Genomic DNA, 23,416 nt, shown 5'->3' with positions numbered 1-23,416 from the left:
ACCTCCCTCCAACCATACAACCGTCTGAGATTGCTGTACTCCTCCAATTCTGGCCCCTTGTTCATCCCTGATTTTAATTGCTCCATCATTGGCCAACGGTGGGCGGAATTTTATGGCCTTGTTTGGGTGAGACCAAAGATTCCTACCTGAGTCAATGTCAGAACCTCGCCCATGCTGATGGGTGACGTGGTAGAGTTCCGGCCCACATCTTCAGCCACCTAGACCCTTTTGAACTCCCTCCCTAAACTTCTTCCCCTTTAAGGCACTCCTTAAACCTATTTGAGCAAGCTTTTGAGCATTTGTTCTAGTACCTAACTATATTTGTTCTCATGTAGGGAAATACAGGCAGCCAATTTACATTGCAAATTCAGCATGAGCAGAAAATCTTTTTTGAGGGGGTGATGATAATTGAAAAATACATATGGATTAGGCCACCAAGAAATGTCCCAAATCTTCTTCAGACAATGGCATAAGTAAGATCCCATATTAAACATCTCACTTAAAGGTGACACTTAAACCAGGACAGCACTCCCTTAGTACTCCACTGGAGTGCCAGTTTGGATTATGTGTTTCAGTCTCTGGAGTGCAGTTTGAGTCTTCTGACTCAGAGGCAAGCATGCCACTGCTGAGCCAAGACTGGCAGAATGGTTAGTACTGCTGCCTAACAGTGCCAGGGACCTGGATTCAATTTCAACAATTCACAGTGTTGATGGTAGATCAATTCTGACCTCAGATGTCTGTGAGGAGTTTTTACATTCTCCCCGTATTTGCGTGGGTTTCCTCGGGGTGCACCGGTTTCCTCCCACACTCCAAATCTGTGAGGCGGATCAGCCATGCTAAATTGCCCTTTTGTGTCGGGGAATTAGCAGGAAAAATACATGGGGTTAGGGAAATCTGGCCTGGGTGGGATTGTTGTCTGTGCAAGCTCAAATGGGCCGACTGGCTTCCTTCTGCACTGTAGGGATTCTATGACACTGAACTAACTCTCTACACCATACAAAGTATTTACATATACACTTCATATAATTACATCTATACTCAAAATAGAATAAAATGCTATAATTGATTTTGATGTTTATATAACATGAAGTCTATGGTTATATAGTAGCTGAGCAAACTGTCTAGTGTGCAACTCAGTCAACAACATAACTTCTGCAGCAGACTAAAAAATTACACTTCAACCACTTTGGAGAGTAAAGTTGTGTGTGTGTTTTCACATGTGCACAGAGCTCCATTCTCTCTACCAGTACAATCTTAAAGTTTTACGAACTCAAAGCAGAAATGTTCACTTCATAAAAACGAATAGGCAGTAAGTTTCGAAAATGTACTAGAGGCCCAATGGAATACTTGGGGTATTTTGAAACCTACTTACATATCTTTAGAACTATACTTCGCTGAGTCTCAAACCCAAACCTTGCTACTGACCGTCGTACTCCCCATTTTTGCAGTCAAGTTAGGAACTGACCCCAGGATTAAATTGTCACTTTTAAGAAGCTGAAATGGCTGTATCGGTTGCAGCCAAATAACACGTTAAATGTGTTCAGTGGCTAATGGGATGAAGGTATAAAGGGGTGGCACAGTGGCAAGCACTGCTCTCTCACAGTGCCAGAGAACCAGGTTTGATTCCAAGATTGGGTCGCTGTCTGTGTGGAGTTTGCACGTTCTCTGCGTGGGTTTCCTTCAGGTGCTCTGGTTTCCTCCCACAGTCTGAAAGACTGGTTAGGTGCATTGACCGGAACAGGTACCAAAGTATGGCAACTAGGGGAATTTCATTGCCCTTTATACCTGTATCAGTTGCAGCCAAATAACACGTTAAATGTGTTCAGTGGCTAAGGAGTGGCACCTTCTTGTGACTAATAGACTTTACTTTAAATGAACTATAGTTTTATTGGAAAATATTAAATTCAATAAACGAATGTATTTGTACAGTTGGCCAAGGCAATAGCAATAATACGGCTAGTGTTTATAAATAAAACTCAAGTTGATTGGTTTAAATACTGTGTGATAAGTGTTCCTCACACATGACCAAGGTGTAAACAGGAAGGTGCGACATTACTGCAGCACCAATAAACAGTGACAGAATTAGTAGGATGAATGGTACATCCAATGATGCGTGCTCTATTCCTTGTTCCAGTTCTCCCCGTCCGCTCAGTTTAAGGGAAAGCGCCGCCCCAACCTGGACCTCCAGACGGCGTCGCAATAACAGAACCCAGGTCAACAAGCTCACCGCAGCCTTCTCTCCCAGGCAAGGTGTGTGGCAAGGTGAGATTAATAAGAAAGGAGAGGGGATGAAAAGTGTAATTACCTGAAAGGTGGAAAAGGGTGCGTTTTCCTCCTAAACAAAATAAAGGTCCGCCTAACAGCTGCCTTGACTTGAGATCCTGCACCCAAGCACATCTTGTGGGCAGTGCCACTCCGTAAATAAAAACAGATGTCACCTTTCCAGAAAAGTAATGTACCTAATCCGCTTGTTTACAAGATGAGCTCCCAAAAGATTATAAAAGCAACACTTTAGCTTATATTTCAACATAAACAGATGAAAGGTACTTATTTACATAGGATCAAAGTGGCTAAGGTCAGAACTGCAGTAATTCCGAAGGTGGGGAGGAGGAGGAGTGGGGGGGGGCGGGCTGGGAAAGGGCATTGGCAAATCCTCAGTCTTTACCCAGTATCAGAAGGTGGCCGGCCTTAGATAAAGCAGCTGTTTGTGGACTGAGTGAGCCCAATTCTCTCTCGGTTGTAACCATTACCGAGCACAGAAATCCGGCACACACACACATACACACACACTTACAATTATATATATTTTTAAAAAGCCACCTCCAGCTCTCTTGCAGAAACTGTGCTGAGTGAGCACACAGCCTAGTCCCAAGGGTGGGGAGGCCTGACGTCATATGTCAGGCACGGAGGCAGCTGCCGACCCAACTTCCCATTCCCGATCCCACTACAACCCCATCCCTGTTCCCAGACTCGCCGCTTCTGGCTGGTAACTCTCACTAATGTGGAATAGCACGTTATCCGGGACAGCAGAACTTCACCCAAACCATGCAGATAAATGGTGAGTCCACACTTTCAACATGTGAAAGACAGAATGGAGAAATCAAACACGTGTTTTATTTTTTAAAAAATATGTTGCAATGTCTGTCAATTAAGATGAATCACTGTGGGAGCGCGGAAAAGGTTGTCAATATTTCAAAATAAATCCTTTACAAAGAATAGCACTCGGTGGCAATGTGATCGAAGATCACGGTCACAAAAACAAACAGCAGCGAAACTGAGGTTTGATTCTTAGCTATTTGATTTGAATTCTCTTCCGCCTTCCTTTTTCTTGCACTTCAAATGTTACTCTTTTCCAAAGTGTTGTGATGGAGGAGTAGACATTATGAAAAGATTAATTTCTGGGCTGCAAGTTGGGTTTTGGGCGGGGTGGGGGGGAGGGCAGGTTTACCGCTCGCCTGTGGGGTTTTGTCGGATTTCACACCGCGTATAAATTATGTACAAACTCTGTGGTTCGTCAGACCTGCGACCGACGCACCAGAAAGTTTCAAAGTGTGCTTTTAGAGGGAGAAAAGTAACAAACGGGGAGTGTAAATCTTGTTTTATTACCTCTGTTTAAAGTAAAAAGGGCTCGCATTGGGCTCTTTCCTACTTTACCGCATTTGTTTCAGACTAAAGATAGAACTTATTTGAAGCGGCCCCTCACTGGGATTGTTTTAAAAATCGGAGTCGCTGTGTAGGAGACAGAAGGATTTCGCCCCTAACAGCAACATCACACACACACACAAACACGCCAATTCCAGAATGTATCTCGACTCAACCTGCACAGTAATCATCAAGCGTGGTTCAACATGTTATCGAGACGATGAAGTAAAGAAAGCAGGCAAAACTATGTTTTCAAAAAAAAAACACGCATTGTTAAAAATGTTAGATGTCACTATGGGGTTGGAGCGGTTGCAGACAGACATGGATTCGCACTTCGAAACGCGCGATCATAATTATAACTGGGGACAGATCCAACTGGAGAATGGGTTATGTTTAAGGGTTTGAAATGAAAGGCAAACCCAGCCCCAATAATGCATTCGGAGGGAGAGAAATTATATTTCTGTCAATAACATGAGGCGGTTCCCACTTGTTCTTTAACCGAATCAAACATTTCCTTAGTGTTAAGATTATTGATTTTACCAATAATGTAGGCCAGATATGTATGTGTGTGTGTGTGTTTGTGTGTAGCCCTGATTAAATCATGGAGTGTTTGTCATTAGCTCCACTTTAAATATAAAAATATCTGGGTTGCAAAATATGCGGCAAAATATATGTCAAGTGAATTTCTTTTCGGTTAACTGAATGTTGCAGGGTTGTTATTGGAATCTGCAAACGTTTTAAGTCATGCTTTCAAAAGTGGTTTGTCATTCGTTTTAGTTCAAAAATTCGGCACTTAGTAACACAGCATTTGCTGTGTTTTATACAGTAACGGTCGAGAGAATACCAAGTAAAATCCAACACTCCAGTAAAAAAAAGGTCAGCGATGAGGAGAGAATATCCCTTTAATGCAATTTAAATTTTGGCCCAATGAAATATATATCTATGAATAATCGACTGCTGCATTCTTTTAAACATACGTTACCTGCTGAATTCACTGCCAGCTTGTTTTCCATTGTAATTCGTTTCCGCTTACATTTACAATCTGAGTGTAATTGTTGAATTAATTAAAATATTTCAGAATAAATTGGCAAATATCTGTCTCCCATCAAATAAAGAAAACGGTCAAATCTGCCTCTCGGCCTTTTCAGAACACTCCTCTTATACAGATTGTTTTTAGTGAGCCGCCCAAAGGATTTCCCTGAACGATACATGGGAGCCCACAACACCTCGCAAGAAATAACTTTCATTGCCTCTTACTTCCAACAGTGTCTTAAAATAAGTGTTCAACAGCAGTCAACGAGTGTAAAAACTAGCAAAAGGAACAGCAATACGACTTGATTAAACATTTCTGTAAAATGTTCCACGGCCAGTTATTAAACACCAACACTGTGGCCCGGGTTCGAAAAGCCCCGAGAGAAGGCCACACAGTGTAGGGGTATAAGTAAAGAAGTGCAACTTTTCACTGCTCAATCTAAGATTTTCAACACGAGACATTGTGTTTTGGAAATAATTCGCAACATAAACGGTTATTATAAAGGTGTATTTATTGAAGCCAGGTCAATGATAGTTAGACATTGAAACGTTGCTCTGTTTGAATGGCCTGTTCACCTTGGACTCAAATCAAGCGCAAGTAAGTATTATTTGGAAAACGATATTCGAACTTCATCTCTCGACCTCTTGATATTTTCTAAACGCTTAGTGGCACCGCTTTTGTAATATAAGTTAATTATTTAACACATTTTTAAAGGATGTTACATATTCAATAGCAGAAGTATCGGGCACAAACTCAAGGCATGCACAGCCTTGGCGGAATATATTTTCTTTTAAGAAAATAATAATTTACTGCCTCCTAATAACACTGCCTCCTAATAAACAGTCAAAATTTTGGTTGCCCTCTGTCTTAGGCAGTGATTCTGACTCGGTACCAACTCAGGGATAAAAGGGGGTGTCTTTGTAAGGAAAATGCTGAAATCTGATAGTCAGTCTTCTGCAGAGTTGTGTTTTGATCATAGTATTTAGTTCAAACCACCTAGAGTCACAGGAGGGCCTGTGGATTTGTGATGTTTCTGCTGTGGGTGGGGTAGATAAATACATAAGTACTATCTCCGCTGATTCTGGTCGGCGTGGGGGGAGGGGGGCAACACACTAAACAAATAAGTCAGTATAATCAAACAAGTGCATGATATCGGCCGAAGGAAAGGAAATTATAGATAAAATTCGTTTGGTTCGCTGCAGTCCTTGCGCCTGGATCTTGCCTGCCAAGGGAAACTCGGGGGGCAAATGTATAAGGACTGCTCGATTTGCTAATTAACCATCAGATTTCATCTTAAGAATTTTTGTTTTGAATTTGCTAAATTCAGGTGGAGAAAAGATTCTAAGTTTTGGACCAGGGTATAGGAGACTAAGAACATCTTTGCAAAGTCGTGACCAGAGCAACGTGATGGAATGTGCAGTGGCTCTTCAGATTTGTACACGGAATGTGACTAATATTCTCAGAGATTTTCTCTTGCCCTCCATAGTTGGCGCCTGGAAAATAATAGGCGGCTTCATGCAGTCATTTCGCTTCTGTAAAGGAGAAGCCGGTCATTTTGACCTAAAGAAAGTCATTTACTCGGAGCTTTATTTTATTACGGCCGCCAAACGCCCGCTTCCCAATCAAAAGTCAATGTGCTAATTAAAATGAATTCTTTGACAGCAATGGCATACACGAGGCTACTGCAAGAGCTGTTGGAATTTACTGAAATAACGCCAAATGCTAACTCGGCACAATTGCAGCAAATAATCTTTGTGCTGTCTATGTCCCCTTAAATTTACCATTTCTAACCAGTGAGCTGACTGAAGCCAGTGCCGATCCTACACAAGAGGCGGTAATTACTGAGCACGTTAGTAATTCTGTCGAGCGAAACTTATTTTCAGCAAATGTCTCTCCCGCCCGTGTCTAATTATTTGGTTTGATTGCTTTATCAGAGATCTAAATTCAGCAAGAAACGGAAACATCACTAGAAGAGGTCGCCCTTCTCTGCAGATTCAGGTAAGAGACATTTCTTTTATTCACCCATCTGTGTGTCCCCGGCGACAGTGTTTTCCCGAGTGGACATTCTTTGTCGAGCTGCTTTGGAGGAAATGGACACGCGGGTCAGGATTAGGCTCTTCTCACAGAAATTGCAAAATATCGCAATGGAATGTAGTCAAATCAATTGATCGCTCATAACCAGAGGCCAGGAAAGGGGTCTCTGTATAAACCACCCTCTTGAGTCACTGCCTGTTACAATTAATTAACTGCACGTTAAATGAATTCTACTTTGTAGAATGGTTAGTTAGCCTGTGTGTTAACGTCGCCGTTTTGCAGAAAGTGTATGTTAAAGCATGTTTTAAACGTGAAAGACCACAGTCATTTAAGACTGGACAGTTCCTGCTTGAAATTCACAAGGCTCAGCCATTGATTTCTCATCGGCGTGTGCCTTTTGAAATGTGATGTTGAAGAGTAAACATAATTCTTTTAGATTTCTTTTAAAATGCTTTCCCTGTGAAAAGACCACGTACAGATTAACAAAAAAAAACAGACCGCGGTTAACTCATGGTGCGTCAGCCTCCTATAATAAAAGTTGACATGAACTTTACTTAATTATTTTACAAATTGAATATAAAATAGGGACCAAATGAATCTATCAGAAATCACAACCACCACTGAGTTGGTATTTATCAAAGATCTTATTGGTGTTCTAAACGCTTCAGGTTAGAAATTAATAATATTGTTAAAGTATTGAACAAATTATTCCTAAGATTCATTTTTTTCTGTAAAATACTAAATTACTTCAGTTTGCTTTTGAGCAATGAAACAAATGCTCTCTCACATTACGGAAACCCACAGAATATAGAAATACATTTGGAGCCTGCACCTTCAAGGGGAGAATCTACTCAACTAAGCAAGTCAGGTTGGAAATTGAAATAGAAGATTAATCCAAAAATTAATATTAAAAGGATATATTTCCACTCATTGCAGTTATAAACAAATGATACAGCCTACACAGAATAGTTAAAGCCTTTGGACTATTACATACCCCAATGTTGTAAAATAATGAAATGTGTTCTTATGTTTAATGATAATCATCTTCACCATGCACTTGTCACTATGGCTGCAATTGTAAGAAAAAAATGCTTGAGGGTCAAAGAAAATAAACCCAAATACCTGGAGGAATACACTCTTCTGACTCACCAGCAGAGAATTCTAATAAAGTTTCAATAAGCAAAGTAAATTGCCTTTTAGTCATTTCTGACAATGTCACATTTTGACTAAAAAGCCTGACATTGACAATTGACTGAGATTGTGTAGCCAAGTTGGTTAGGTCAGAGTGATGAAAATTCCTTTTTAAAAAAACAGAATTGGAAAAACTCTCCCCCACAGCTGCAAAACATTCAAAATGCTGGCAGATACATATACCTTATTGGTCCATGTTTCTTTTCGGATTATTGGTAACGTGTTTCCTAGTTGCGTTAAATTTAAGTTTAAGCTTTCTGTGAATTACATTTTATTCCAAAAGCTAAAATTTCTCACCCATAATACAACTGTAATTGGTAAAATAAAATCAAGTGTCAGCAATCAGAATGTTATTTTAGTGGATAGTTATTTTATTTTCGTCTTTCTTTCCTTGACATTCTGTCTTCTCAATTTAACATTGACATCAAATGACCAAATATAGTACCAAAGGTGTATAGTACCTCTAGTGATATTGCTTCCCACCAGTACGAAATATAACAATCCCCTGGTTTTGTTCATTAACATCAAATATAGTAGATGAAATTAAGTGGTTTCATCAACCTGGCAATATGGTCTGTGCCTCTTTTTATTTCTGTTAATTTTTTTTGAAGTGCAGTTTTTTTTTTACATTGAACGTGCAATAACTCACTTCCAATCACATGCTGCAGAGTTTTTGTGAAACTGGTATGTCACTAATACATTTTGATGAAATGGAAAAGGAAATTCTGCTTACTGGGTATGCCAGGCACCCTGGGGAGGAAATCTTACTATCAGTGCATCCTCAAAAAAAACATCAAGAATTATGATTAACTTCAACACCTATTTTGTTTTTTTTCATTTATCTACTTTTGTTTTATTTGTTTTGCTTAAGCTAGCAAGGGATACTAAATAGGAGGGGTTACTGAGCTTAACAGTGTGAGATAGTTGAATTATCATCAGGAGATACTGATGTCAAGACAGGATTCTTCAGTTAGCTCAAATCTATATTAATGACCTCCACACTGTTGGGTGCAGTATCTCCTCCAAGCCAATTGACATATATAATCTCTTTTGCTTTACTCTGTCAGAAAGAGATATATTAGTGTGCTTATTGATGCCTTTCAATCACCTTTTGTTACCATGGCTTAATGCTTTGAAACTATTGGTTTTAGGCAGTCAAGAAGCTGACATTTGGCGTAGAACTCCCCTGATGTGACACCAGGATGTTTTTCCCTGATAACATGATGGGTGAGAACTCTGGACAGTACTTCACAATTCAAAAAGTTTCAGGCTGAAAACCTATAGTGACAGATTTAAGGAATCTCTTTACAAAATGTTTGCCCTCAGGCCATAACCTTAAAGCAAGAAACACAATAATAGCGGCAACTGAGGCTGCATTTATACTGATGTTTTGATGCAAAGTGATTTTGGCTGGGTATCGTTGTAAATGTGCTGTTTAAAAGCAAACTCAGTTATCATTTAAGACTGCTCATTCAATTAAAGCCCTGAAGTTCAAAATGCCAATTAGGCTACTGCACACCATTTTATGTTCACGAACAACACAAAATAAATTCAGTCTGCAAGGTAGCAATAAGTGTACCTTCTTTTGGACGTTTTGTATTATTTGACATGGGAGTGGAATGCACATCCTCTTGAAATGCATTAAGTACATTTTCCACCCATTAACAAATTTAGTTGTTGTTTGATTAATATCTGAATAGTGCACTCACTAATGGAATTGGTTTGAAAAATGCCCAGGTACAACAATTCAACCCACTTGGTAACCATTGGTCACATTATTATTAATGCAATGCAAGAGGCAAACAAGATCGAAGAGAGAAGTGGGAGTATAGAAGCGTAGAATTACTATGCGGTCCTTTCATCTATTGACCTAGGATATCTATCCAGCTTGATCCACAGTTTTATTTTTCTCTCTATAACTCTCTGTCTTCTGAAAACATATTATTTTGCGAACAAAATGAGTTTGGATGTGATTCAATTCAGTTCCTAGTGAATATGAGTTCACAACACAAACTACCCACAATTCCGCCTAAATTGCAATTAAATTGGCAGGTTCAAGCAAGGGCTGCTTAGTGTAGGAAATAATGTAGGTTCAGTAGGAGGGAAGCTTAGGGCACATTGAAGGAACAGTAGCTCTGGTTTCTATGTGTACCAACCTTGTAAAGACATTTATTTTCAATGCATTTGTAATGCCACTACACATAGTAACTATTTCTATAGACATTGTTGGTACTTTATATATGATTGTGCTATAGTTGACCTGGGTGTGCGTGATGTTGACATTTGCTTGAGAAGTTTTTCATTGCCTTAAACTAACATCCTGCTCTTCAGTGAGTATAGAGAACCAATAAAACTACAAAATTAAAATAAAAATGCGTGGTTCTAGAGCTAATATACAATTTTATGATGCAGCAAAAAATTGAACTAAACATTAGATTATATGCAAAGCTAAAAAAGAGAAAGTATGCATTTTTATATTGGTATCTCATCGTATATTTTATAACCATTCTTGTTTTAACTCATGCCTTTTAGATTTATTTTTATCTGTTGTTATTTCAATAGAATATTTTATTTCTCTCACTCTTTCTGCCATCTCCTGGTCAAAAGTATAGGCATGCCTCTGAAGATTCTACTGTCAAGCCACTTTTTAGATGATGTATAGTAGTTTATTACCTCAGTATTGAATGCATATCTGTCGAATGTATATCTTTGTTTAGCGTTTGCCTGTTACAGCAACAATTTGCATTAGTATCTTTAACATAGTAAAACTATCCAAAGATTCTCTGCAAGAACGTTATCAAACAAAATTTGACTCAACAGACAAGGAAATATTAGAGTCAACAGCAACATCTTAAAGAAGAGCTATGAGGGCAGAGAGCTTTAGGGAGGAAATTACAGAGATTAAGGCAAATGAAGGCTACAGCTGCAAATGTTGTAGTGATGTAAATTGGAAATGTATAAGAAGGTGGAACTAGAGGAACAGAGAGATCTTGCATTGTTGTAGAACTGAAAGAGGCTGAGGAGAGAGGAGATCTGACTCCATGGAAGATTTGAAAACCAGGATGAGAATTTTATAATTGAGGCATTGACAGAATAAGAGCCAGTGTAAGCCATCAAGCATAGGAGTGATGGTAAATTGTGTTTGGTGTATGTTAGAAGATGAGCAGCAGAGATTTTGATCTGAAGTTTACAGAGGGTACAGGATTGGAGGTCAGCTAGGAGTGCATTGGAATAGCCAAGTCTAAAGGTAACAAAGGCAGAGATGAAATCTGGAAGTTGCCATTGTCGAGAAGCCTGTGCATGAACCCAGATCTTGGCACTGTAGCACGGCATATTAATGTTTTAAGGTGGCATATTAATGTTCCAATATTGCACTGTTTCATCTTGGTTGTTTGATCCTCTTAAATGCGAGAATTTTAATAACTTCCATATGACTAATTCTAAAACTTCAAAAAATATGCTGCATTCAATAAAAGTTAATTGCATTAAGACAATTGATGCTTTGCACAGCTGTACGATTTCTCTTGTTAACAATTAATACCTGAAACTATATAGTTATTTGTAATAGAAATGTTAGTCTTTTAAGATTACAATTAAAATTTTATTATATTTATATAGCACGTCTGAGGACTTCAAAATATTTTAATATTATCTCCTAATGTAATTCCTAAAATATATGCCCTTGCTAGAGTGCAGCAAATATTTCACTCGGAGATGGATTTTAATATTCATTATGATCCAATCATGTCTGATCCAATCAGCTTTATTTATGCAAATTATATATTACATTCTCTATACATTTTTCTTACTAAAAATGTAGCTAAAGAACGTTGGGTAAGCTCCGATATTTCTGTTTTATGTTTAATAGAGCCAAAAATAAAGAGAATATCGTGGCATAGATGTAAGACATAACTATTCCAACCAGCCATGGCATAGTGCAAAAGACAATATGACAGTGCTTACATATGGTCAATTTGCAACCATCCTGTCAAAAAGATATGACAGGAAAGCAAAAAACAGAATATATATTACCCTAAATTCTCATTCTCTTGCACATAACGTAAGAATCACTAGCAGAAACTTGAAAGCGCGTAGATTGCCAATCTATCCCCTCAGATTATAATATTCCGGGAGAATCCAAAATGTGGGACTGTAAGTGCAAGATAATTACTAATTAATCCAATAGGGAAACAAAGATTTGTTTTATTCAGAGACTAATCGAATGTCTCAGGAAGTGATTGAGGTAAAAAGTTCATATGCTTTCAAAAGAAAACTAGTTAAGTACATAAGGGGAAAGAGAATCGAAAGGTATGTTGAAACTGAGATGAGACAGTTGAAATGGGAGGAGACTCTTGGGGTATAAGTACTAGCACAGTCTAATTGAGCCCATGTTTCTTTACTGACTGTATATTTCATGTGATTCTGTATTGAGCCTGATAATAAAGTGAAACGGGAAAATATATTTTAAAATTAAATATATATTGAACATTTCAACATTCATTCTCCATAGGTTCTCATTATAAATTGGTTAAGGTCTCATGCACAATTTAGATATTTTACTTTTCTAAGAAATGGCACAATAAAGTTAGTGTAGTAATAAAAGTTAAACAATGAGAGCTAAGATCTTTTCGATGCATTCGGTCTGCACCCATTCTGCTCCACATTTTCAGCTGTAGTACTTTGAAGACATTTGGGGTATATTCACTTGACCAAACAGCTTATCATGCAAATTAAATGATCACTGACATTGACCGTAGCAACAGCTGACATCCCGAGAGCCCAAGGACCACTAACATGAAAGTGAACCTTCTACTTTCTTACAGTATAATATTGCACAAGGGCTATGCAGTCCACAACTGCTGCTGTTAGTTGTTATTTTAACCTCCCTGCTCATTTTCTGTATACACAGAAAACATTTAAAGATCAACCATTGTTCGAGTCTATTACTTTCACTACAGTGGTCTAAAAATTGATTAACAATCAAAGTTTCCCTGATATATTACAGTATAAAACAGATCTTATGGTGTATAGTTCATCTTCTATTTTCTGATTGTTGTCTCAATATTCAAGTATGTTGCTGTTGACTATTTATAGAATCTAAAAGCATGAATAAAAGTGAAACTTACGCACCAGATTTTATACAACAGCCACCAAGCACCTATTATTGTTTGCTCATTAAAATGTAATACTTAAAATGTGCACAGATTTTTTTTAAAAATCTACTTTTTTTTATCATTTTGGAAATATTGGTTTATCAGAACAAGGGATATCAATAGATAACAGTGCCCCTTTCACTGAAAGGCATGAATCTGATCTTGATTCAATAAAGTTCAAATTACTACTTCTGCATTATTAAATCCATTTACCATTGAAATACATTTAAAAACTATATACGTGCATTACACATAAATATTCACACGTATTCAAGGTATTCAACCACTCAAGCTGGTGATGAATGTTTTTTGGGTTAGATTTATTTTCAGAATCTAGCTAATTTAATTGTTTTTAGCATTCAGTGTAACAACTTGTACCAACTTCAGGCAGGTGCCTGCTGAGTAGAATTTAGCCCCAAGATCTGGCCAATTGACTCGAAAAAAAAATTCTTGGCTCAAGACCCATTTGGCTGAAGCCATTGGTTTGACAATTTCTAATCTGTTAGCATTCAGAAGGAAATTCATCCAGTTCTTGTAGTTCAACATGGTGGAGTAAACTTCCCACCTTGCCATAACTTCCAATTCTGAATGTAAATCCCACCCAAAATTGCACAAGTGTTTCCATCTCCTCGGGGTTTCTGCTTAAATTTGTTTCCATACCACCAAATACAAAATCTTCCATAAACCAGCACAAATGGGCAGTGGTTTAAAACATATTATTTTGCTTTTAAAAAATTATTCCTTGATATATTTAAGATTTGGAACTTGGTGCAGTTTGCTTAATACAGCTGAAAATGGGTCTATCAAAAAAATTATGCATTTAATCAGTGATTAGTTCTACACTGGTGAATAAGCCAATTTTAAATTACTGAAAATTACTATAAGAAAATATAGAACCATTTGCTTGGTATATTGGGAGACAATAGACAGTCCCTTAAATTAAAATATATAAATCCAAAAGCTTCTAAAGCTTTCTATTAGTGTCCTTGCACCTAAAATCACCAGCTGATTTTTTAGAAGTTTCTCTGAAGGCCACCCAAATTAGCATAATTCAAGGAAACTCACCTTGAGGATTGATTTGCTCTGGAACTATGACCAGTTTTTGTGTTTACTATGCTCTATTTATCACATTCAACTAATTCTCCAGTCTTCTATGCTGGTTTTGCCAATTTTGGGGAAATTTCCCCCAAACATTTACAACTTGGCCAAAACTCCAGACTAGTATTTCCTCTCAAAAGGAATTTCACCTTTCCATAAGCTACAGCAACCCCACAAATTGCTGTTGTTCAAATATTTTCACTCCTATTAATTTCATCAATATCCTTTTAAGGGACTGAGGGCACGTGTGAATGGGTCAAGGGCCTCCCCATTGAGATTACATTTAATAAGGCAATCCTGCTATCAAGACTTTTTTGACATGGGAATTGTGTGAATTCTGATTGTTTCTGGGGTCTCTTAACTCAGTTGGCTAGATGACTAGTATGTGGATCAGATGAATCCCAAAAGCCCAGTGTTCAATCCTCATTCTAGCTGAACATAGGGCCTGCTTCCTCACTCTAGCCATGTTAAAATAATCATGCCACTTTAACTTGGTTCAGCAAATAAGCACCAAGGGGCTGCCTTCAGGCAGAGAACTCGAGAAAAATATGTCTCTTTCAAAGAAAGACTATCCTCATTACTGCCATTTGCAAACTAGAAGGCAATGCAGACAAGTAGATATGACTTCACTTATTGGGGGGATAGTGAGTAATAGAATTCCAGTAGGGTTTGTTCTGGCTGTTTGCTTTCTATATTACTCATAAGCATTTGCATTTGCTTTTTACATTACTCATAAGGCCGGTACAGGAAATATAATATGTTATGTACACAGTTGATGCGTGTTCACTTCTAAAGTCAGAGGGAAAAAAGTAAGAATACCACCATCTGCTGAAAGTATGTAGCTAATGTTAAGGTTTATTATTCAAATTAATGATTAGATGCATTTTCTTGTTGTATTCCTATATAACTTTGTGTTAAAGTTACTTTTGAAATACTAAGTGCAATTCAGATTCCGTACACTTAAAAAACATAAATTGATGCAATTAAATTATTTAGAGAATTGGATGTTGAATTCAGCAAGGGTTATTTGGGAGACTAAGACCTCTAAATTTTGACAGGGAGCTAATCAAATTAATTTGTTTCGATTGAAGAAAAGACAATTAAAAGAGGAGAATTATTTAGATTTTATCATGCTGAAATACATAAATAAGATGATTGCATTTGCATTATTTAATTCAAAATAAGATCACAGATTTTGAAGTCATGGATTCATGATTAAGACTATAGTGAAATGGGAAACTGAAGATTTGTTCCACAGCAGTAGTAGACTTACGGACTCCTAATGGGAATCAGTTATACAGTGCTTGTTGCTTTCTTTGAACAACAGCTGGTTAAATATTTGGTTAAATTGAGATTAGAATGATAAATGCAGGGTGTAGTTATCAATTACTCCTTGGGACACTAGGTTCCAGTCCTAACAGGGCTGTGAGAATGTTACTTGTGGAATGTAACATGGTCACAGTTGAATAATGTGGATTTTAATATAGGAGTGATAGCTGAGATAATCTTCATAAACCTGGAAGAGTTTTATTTTCTTGATGATGTGACAGATTATGATTGGATATCACAAATTATAAATTTGGATTAATAATGTAGCATTTTGCTTGATTTCCTTTGAGCATCAAAGACAACTTTCACAGGCCCTATATCATCCTTAAGGTTACTCTTGATTAGTTGGCTCCCTCAGGTAATTGGGTGATGGTCATGACAGTGTAATTCTACATCTATGGAATAAATAAACTAGGCTAGAATTTTACTGCCCCGTCCATCACAGGAATCAGAGCAGGCGAGGGACAGAACATGAAAAGGCCATTGAACTTGGCGGGATTTTACGGTTTTGGAATGAATGAGGCTGTAAAGTCCCACCCTACAGGTTGAATGTCTTGACTTGTTCCATACTTCTTTAAAAACTGTTGAAAATATCGGACCAATGACCTTTCTCTTTCCATACTTTTTCATGTTGAATTGACTGCCACAGAAAGTAGTTGAGTCCAAAATGTTGTCAGATTTCAAGAAGAAACTAGATACAGTTTTAAGTTTTTAAGTTTATTTATTATTGTTAAAAGTATGCTTACATTAACACTGCAATGAAGATACTGTGAAAATCCCCTACTTGCCAAACTCCAACATCTGTTCAGGTACACTGAGGGAGAATTTAGCATGCCCAATGCAAACTCCACACAGACAATGACCCAAGCCAGGTCCCTGACACCGTGAGGCAGCAGTGCTAACCACTGTGCCACCGTACTGCCCCACATGGCTCTTGGGGCTAAAGGGATGAAGGATATGAGGAGAAGATGGGATCAGAATATTGAAAATGATGATCAGCCATGATCAAAATGAATGGCAGAACAGGCTCAGAGGACCGAATGGCCTACTCCTGCTTTTATTTTCTGTTTCGAAGAACAATATACTAATAGCAAAAAAAAAACTTTTGACATCATACCAATGGAATTTCTTCTTTAAAACGAGGTTATGCTCTTGGCTTCTATTTACAAAAAACACCACTGTACCAATGATCTAGTTGATTAGAAATGACAAGATGCAGCATAATTTGTAGGTAAATGTTTAATCAATATACTGTTTAAAACACAGATATAGAGTCAAAAATCTTTTTTATTCTTATTGTATTTAGCTTTGTTCAGCATTCTTACTCCAAAGTAATCTTATGTCATTTTAACACTTGTGTGGTCTGCTAGTCCTGCTGACTAGGAAAGATTTATTCCGCACAATGGGATTATTATGTCTACACTTTTGTTTAATGTGATTGTATGAATCTTAAAAAAGAACAAAGTTATTAAATTTCATCCTAAAAGCAGTCCTGTACATTTCTAATTACTGCAGACACATTTACATTTCTGAGGAGTTACATGTTCAGCTTTTTTTAAATTTGCTGTAGTAATCAAAAAGACAGTCACACTGTTAAGGACCAGATTTGACAGTATTAAGCCTCCATTCCTTCCTCTTTATGTACTTCTGATAAAAGTTTTGTCAGTACATACTTATCGGGTCGAAATGACAAGCAATTTTGCCTGCTGTTGTCTTTTGAAAAGCTTGTTCCTTATTTTTGTACAAAAAATTTACACTTAAAAGCTTGGTTTCAAGAAAGTGCATGCCAGCATACACAAGTGGGAATGCGTAGCATTGTGCTAACTTTACCCATGGCAGCCATATCCCTTGAATACAAAAACACATAACTTACACTTGCAGTGAAAATTATACAGCTGTAGAGTGCTATATGTTAGGATGAACTGTACTGAATAATAGATCTGGGAGAATGTGAAACAACAGATTGGTGCGGTACAGATCTTGTGAAGTGCCTCTTCAGCTTGTTCTTGGGCTAGGTTGGTTATGTCTGGGAATAGACTTCATATCCCTCAATGTTTCTGCAGTTTCAAGCTGTGGCTGGCAGAAATTTTACATGTAACACACAACGCATTTGTTATAAGGCGTGTTTGAGGGTTCCACAATGGGCCAATATATCTTCATTCTGTCAGGAATGACACCTGTGTGAGCTTGAAAATGGAAGACAGTTTGTTTAAATATATGTGCTGATGATATCACTGAGATAATAACTTACTAAATCCAAGTGTATGAGGGAATTAAATAAACAAGTAGTCAGGCATTCATTGACTCTGTGATGATTTAACAAGTGCTGATGATTCAACTCAGTATGTGTTAATGGAGCCCTATTAATTTGAGCTTGGAACCCTTGAGCTCAATATTCATTCACTCCACAATGTCATCAAACCAACTTTTAAATAAATAGATCCAAAGACATTTGCGTCTGCATTAAAAAATAAATTATTAATGTTCATTTTATTTTTAAAAATATTCCGCTCTGGTGATACTCTTCAACCTTGTCTAATGCTACAAAGTGCATTTAATACTTCCAAAAATTAGAATTTGTTCATTTTATTATATATCAGAAAAATGATAAACCCCATGATTTATTTGTAATATATATATTCATGCCATTAAGTTTACATATAAAAAGTATAAGTCGGCTTACAAAATACATTTCAAATGCATGATACTACCGGAATGTACATAGCAGCAGGAGAAAGCTACTTGGCCCCTCGAGCCTACTCCACCATTCAGTAAGATCATGGTTGATCCGATGTAACCTCAACTCACATTCCTGCCTATTCACAAAAATGTTTGACACCAAAAATCTGTCTAGCTCTGCTTAAAGACTCTGCTTCCACTGCCTTTTCAGGAAGAGAGTTCCAGAGACTCACAACCCTCTGAGGGGAAAAAAAAATCACCTTACCTCTGTCTTAAATGAGCGACCCCTTATTTTTAAAAGTGACCCAGTTCTGGATTCTTCAACAAGAGGAAACACCTTCTCCACATCCACCCTATTAATACCCCTCAAAATCTTAAAGGTTTTGATCAAATCGTCTCTAACTTTTCTAAACTCTGGTGGATCTCCGACCTTTCCTTATAAGACAACACAGCCATTCCTAGTATAAGTCTAGTAAACTTTCTCTCAACTGCTTCTAATGCTTTTACATCTTTCCTTAAAGAAAAAGTCAATACACCAGAAGTGGTCTCAACAATGCCCTTCTTTGATTAAATTTGATTTATTATTGTCACATGTATTAACATACAGTGAAAAGTATTGTTTGTTGCACAGTTTGCAGACAAAGCATACCATTCATAGAGAAGGAAACAAGAGTGTGCAGAATGTAATGTTACAGTCACAGCTGGGTATGGAGAAAGATCAACTTTGTGTGAGGTAGATCCCTTCGGAAGTCTGACGGCAGCAGGGAAGAACTGTTCTTGTGTCGGTTGATACATGTCCTCAGACTAATGTATCTTTTTTCCCGATGGAAGAAGGTGGAAGAGAATAAATTATTAATGTTCATTTTATTTTTAATGATATTCCACTGTGGTGATTCTCTTTAATCTTGTCTAATGCTACAGAGTGCATTTAATACGTCCAAAAATTAGTATTTGTTCATTTTGGGGTGCATGGAGTCCTTAATTATGCTGGCTGCTTTGCTGAGGCAGCGGGAAGTGTAGACAGAATCAATGGATGGGAGTCTGGTTTGCATGATGAATTGGGCTACATTCACAACCTTTTGTAGTTCCTTGCAGTCTTGGGCAAAGCAGGAGCCATACCAAGCTGTAATACAACCAGAAACAACATAAGCAAAGCTTCCCTATTTTAATCAATTCTCCACAGGTTAGGTGATAACATTCTACAAGGTTTCTAATTACCTGATGTACCCCACCGCCACACCCCATATACTAACCTTCCTTAATAGACAACACATGAGAGATGGTAACAACTAATAGGATGAAATAAGAAAAGCCAAAATCCCTCATCAATTCACAGATTGCACAAAATTTATGTCTTATGATTAGAACTTAACAATTTCTATGCTTTTCCATATCCACATCAATCACGTCAATAACAATATGCTCACCAACTGCTGATGCATTTGTGGAAGCTGCCTTCATCTCACCAGAAATATTTGGAATTTTACCTTGTCATCTTTCAGGAAAAGAGAACTTTACAGAGGATAAAAGCAAATTACTGTGGATGCTGGAATCTGAAACCAAAAGAGATTTCCAGCGTTTTCTCTCTTTGGGAACTTTACAGAAATTTTTCTCAGGTGGTTTGGTTAGGCAGAATTGACATGGAAAAGCTTACACTTTCAATGGCCTAAATAGTTGTAATTTCATCAGCTAGCATGATCTTAATTTTTATATCCCCTTTGCTATTTCTTGCCTTGACAATTTCTTCCATTCCACCCTCCCTTTAAAGGAGGGTGGAAATAAACAATAGAGCTGGAAGGATGTCTTTTCCACCAACTCAAAGCTTTTGGGTAAAGCTGTTTCTTTTTGTTTTGCTGTAATACACAGAGCCTTTCCTATCTCTGCCATTACCATGCGTAATGTATTCAATGATGGGGAAAAGCTCCCCGACCACTGGGCTTGAAGTTGGGGGTATGTTAAAAACCAGCGGGTGGCCTTCATGCCACTTTTCCTTGGGCATATTAAGGCAATTTAAGCAGCAGGGACCACAGTAAATTAAATTTAAATTCAGTATCTCAATGAAACAGTTCTTGTCAAAAGTTGGGAAACTAGGAGATTGTATGGCACATTACATAAGTATGCCTCACTACAGGAAGGATGTGGAAGCTATTGAGAGGGTGCAGAGGAGATTTACAAGGATGTTGCCTGGATTGGGAGGCATGCCTTATGAAGATAGGTTGAGGGAGCTAGGTCTCTTCTCCCTGGAGAGACGAAGGTTCAGAGGTGACCTGATAGAGGTTTATAAAATGTTGAGAGGAATAGATAGGGTGGATTCTCGGAGGCTATTTCCCAGGGCTGAAATGGTCGCTACGAGAGGACACAGGTTTAAGGTGCTGGGAAGCAAGTACAGAGGTGATGTTAGGGATAAGTTTTTCACTCAGAGGGTGGTGAGTGCGTGGAATCGGCTGCCGTTGGTGGTGGTAGAGGCGAACTCACTGGGGTTTTTTAAAAGACTTCTGGATGAATATATGGGATCTAATGGGATTGGGAGTTACAGATAGTTCTACGGCTTAGTAGGTATAGATGTGATCGGTGCAACTTGTGGGCCGAAGGGCCTGTTTGTGCTGTAGTGTTCTATGTTCTATTACCTTCCCTTCTCCGATTAGGTTCAAATCCAACTCACTTTATGAAGTTAGGTCTTTCTGTTCCTCTATATGAATTTGATTTAAACAGTTATAACCTGGTTTTCATGAGATAGATAAGGGCCAGGTATGACACTTTGGTGAGCTTCTACAAATGGGCAAATTGTAGCAAACTTGACTATTCTAGATTATAGAGGACCTGGGAATACCTAATGCTGTGTCTGAAATGAGGAATACTCTACTTCTCATTCCTGATAGTCTTTGCTTTTGTTAGCTTAAAAATTCACTAAAAGGAAATAAAATTAGAAAATAAGGGATAACTGGCTAGTTTGGCAGTAAACTGTAAGGTGGAAAATTGAGATTTTGAATTTATGGAAGACATTGTCATTCTATCCATGCTATTGGAGGTAATGATGTATGCTTTGTATTAGTCACATGGGTACTGGCACCAAGTACCTCACCCAAATGGCCATTCTTTTTCTATAAATCTGAGTTCTAGACTATAAGCAAACAAGTCAATGATGAAGGTAATCAGAGTTGGATCTGATGCTGTTCTTACCTGGTAATTACATAAATGCATTATCTAGATAAAGATTAGGAACCATTACTTATTTTGTTGTGCCTAATTCAGGGATGCCAAGAGAAATTACTGACTAAGGATTACTAAATCAAAGATTATTTTAAAAAATAGGCTTGCATTTACATAATGCCTAAGTATCTCTTTCAGAACCATCCCAAAGCCTCCAAAAATAACTTTAAAGAACAGTGACATCTGTTATGCTGGCAATGCAGCCATCATTTTGCATGTAGCAAAGATATCTGGAATATTATGTGCAGTTTTGGCCTGGTTACCTAAGGAAGGACATACTTGTCCTAGAGGGAATGAAATGAAAGTTTTACCAGATTGGAATGGCAGAATTGTTCTCTCCGGAGAGATTGAGGAAACTGGGCTTAGATTCTCTGGAATATAGAAGAATGAGAGGTGATTTCATTGAGGCATACAAATTTCTGACAGAGCTTGACAAGGCAGATGAAGAAAGGATGTTTGCTGGGGCTGGGTGGGTCGGGAGGAGGGGGGAGAGGGGTATCTGGAACCAGAATGAGAGGTTGATTATTTAGGACTACACTAGGGAAGAATTTCTTCAATAGGAGGATGATAAATCTTAGAATTTTCTATCCCAGTGGTTTGTGGAAGCTCAGTTCAAGATAGAGGTTGAAAGATTTCTAGATATAAAAATATTAAGGGAGATAGGGATAGTACAGGAAAGTGGTGTTGTGGCGGAGGATGATCTAAATGGTGTTGCAGGCTCAAGGAGCAAATGTCCCACTCCTGCTCCTATTTCCTATGTTCAAAGCAACAATGAGGTAAATGGAAAGTTAATTTGCTCTTGTTAGAGAAGTGGTAGCTCCAACACCAGACTAACTCCTTGTTCTTCTTTCAATAGTGATCAGCTTTTTAGCATTATCTGGATAGAAAGAAAGAACTTTGTATTACCTGGCATATAGAATGAAATGAAAACAGACAAATTTTAAGTTCATTTATAAATGCCCCAAGTCAGCTTACATTAACACTGCAAAGTAGTTACTGTGAAAATTCCCTAGTCGCCACACTCCGGCAAATCTGGAGCCCTGACAGTATGGCTGCAGTGCTAACTACTGTGCCACCGTGAACTTGAGATCTTATTGATCTGTGTGGTACAAAATGGCACACATGATCCTCTCATTGAGTTACCAGGGAAAATGACTATTGCAAGTTTTCAAAGGATGATCTGTCACTTCAAGAGTTCAAAAAGTATAGTGTTAAGGCTACAGTTTAATTTTTACACTCACAATCGATTTTTAATTGATTAATGTAATGGTTTGTGCTAGTAACTACTGTAATACAGTAATCAAACTAACAAAGCAACAATTTGCGTTTAATCTGGATTGAGCTTTGATTTGAAGACTCAACTAAAAAAGCGGAGACACATTGATCTATGTCCTTGCCATTTGAAAACTGAACGTATGAAGACATAAATCTGTGTACAAAAGATATTCATGGGCATGACTATTTATAACAAGAGTTTAAAAGAACATTAATTATGTCAGAATAAATCATGCCATCACTTAAAGTGACATGACAAAAATGTATGGGTATGTGCTCCTAAATCTATAAAAGGTTTGCCTTGGAGTTTGACCAATTCCAGTTAATGATAGGTTAACACAGAGGATCTTAGCCTAACTTGCTCTTTCAGATCCTGATATACCTGCTGCCCTACTAACAGCATTTTACATTTTTACTCAAGGCACACTAAATACATTTCCAGGAGGATAATGCTACTGCAACTTGTACATCCTGGCCAGATCATTCAAAAGCAGAAAGAGGCTCCATTGTAGAACATTTTTTCTAATCCAGAAACAAATCCAGACTGTGTGTAACATTATCAAACCATTAAAACCAGACATTACAAATTTATTAAACTGCCCCGTTAAAAAAACCCTGGTCTTTATGGATACCAATATTGTACCAGTAAGAGATGAGTGAGATGATGCAGGATAGATACTTCTCAAGTCATTTGTTTCCTTATAAAAAGTTTTGGATTATTCACTCAATCAAGAATGTACATACTGTTATGGCACCTCCTGGAGTCAAACAG

The 23,416-nt window shown here is 37.7% G+C and overlaps 1 protein-coding gene across 8 annotated transcripts in view; it reads left to right on the top strand.

Moving 5' to 3' along the window:
- The first annotated feature begins 2,100 nt into the window (after positions 1-2,100).
- Positions 2,101-23,416, top strand: part of pitx1 (paired-like homeodomain 1) — a 42,602-nt gene continuing 21,286 nt past the window's right edge. Inside the window, exons 1-3 of one of the 8 annotated variants that reach the window (XM_080201453.1) lie at positions 2,101-2,250; positions 6,610-6,673; positions 9,052-9,127. In XM_080201453.1, the coding sequence (XP_080057579.1) occupies positions 9,103-9,127 (25 nt within the window). In that variant the 5' untranslated portion in view covers positions 2,101-2,250; positions 6,610-6,673; positions 9,052-9,102. Of the gene's footprint in view, positions 2,263-2,719; positions 3,059-3,756; positions 3,868-6,425; positions 6,510-6,609; positions 6,674-9,051; positions 9,128-23,416 lie in introns of those variants that run through there. The other 7 variants (XM_080201452.1, XM_080201451.1, XM_080201455.1 and 4 more) reach the window with 7 other exon arrangements.

The sequence above is a fragment of the Carcharhinus amblyrhynchos genome, chromosome 13, assembly GCF_965287045.1.
Source record: "Carcharhinus amblyrhynchos chromosome 13, sCarAmb.v2.hapA, whole genome shotgun sequence".
In the NCBI taxonomy this organism is placed as follows: Eukaryota; Metazoa; Chordata; class Chondrichthyes; order Carcharhiniformes; family Carcharhinidae; genus Carcharhinus; species Carcharhinus amblyrhynchos.
This window is presented reverse-complemented; position numbering and strand designations above follow the sequence as displayed.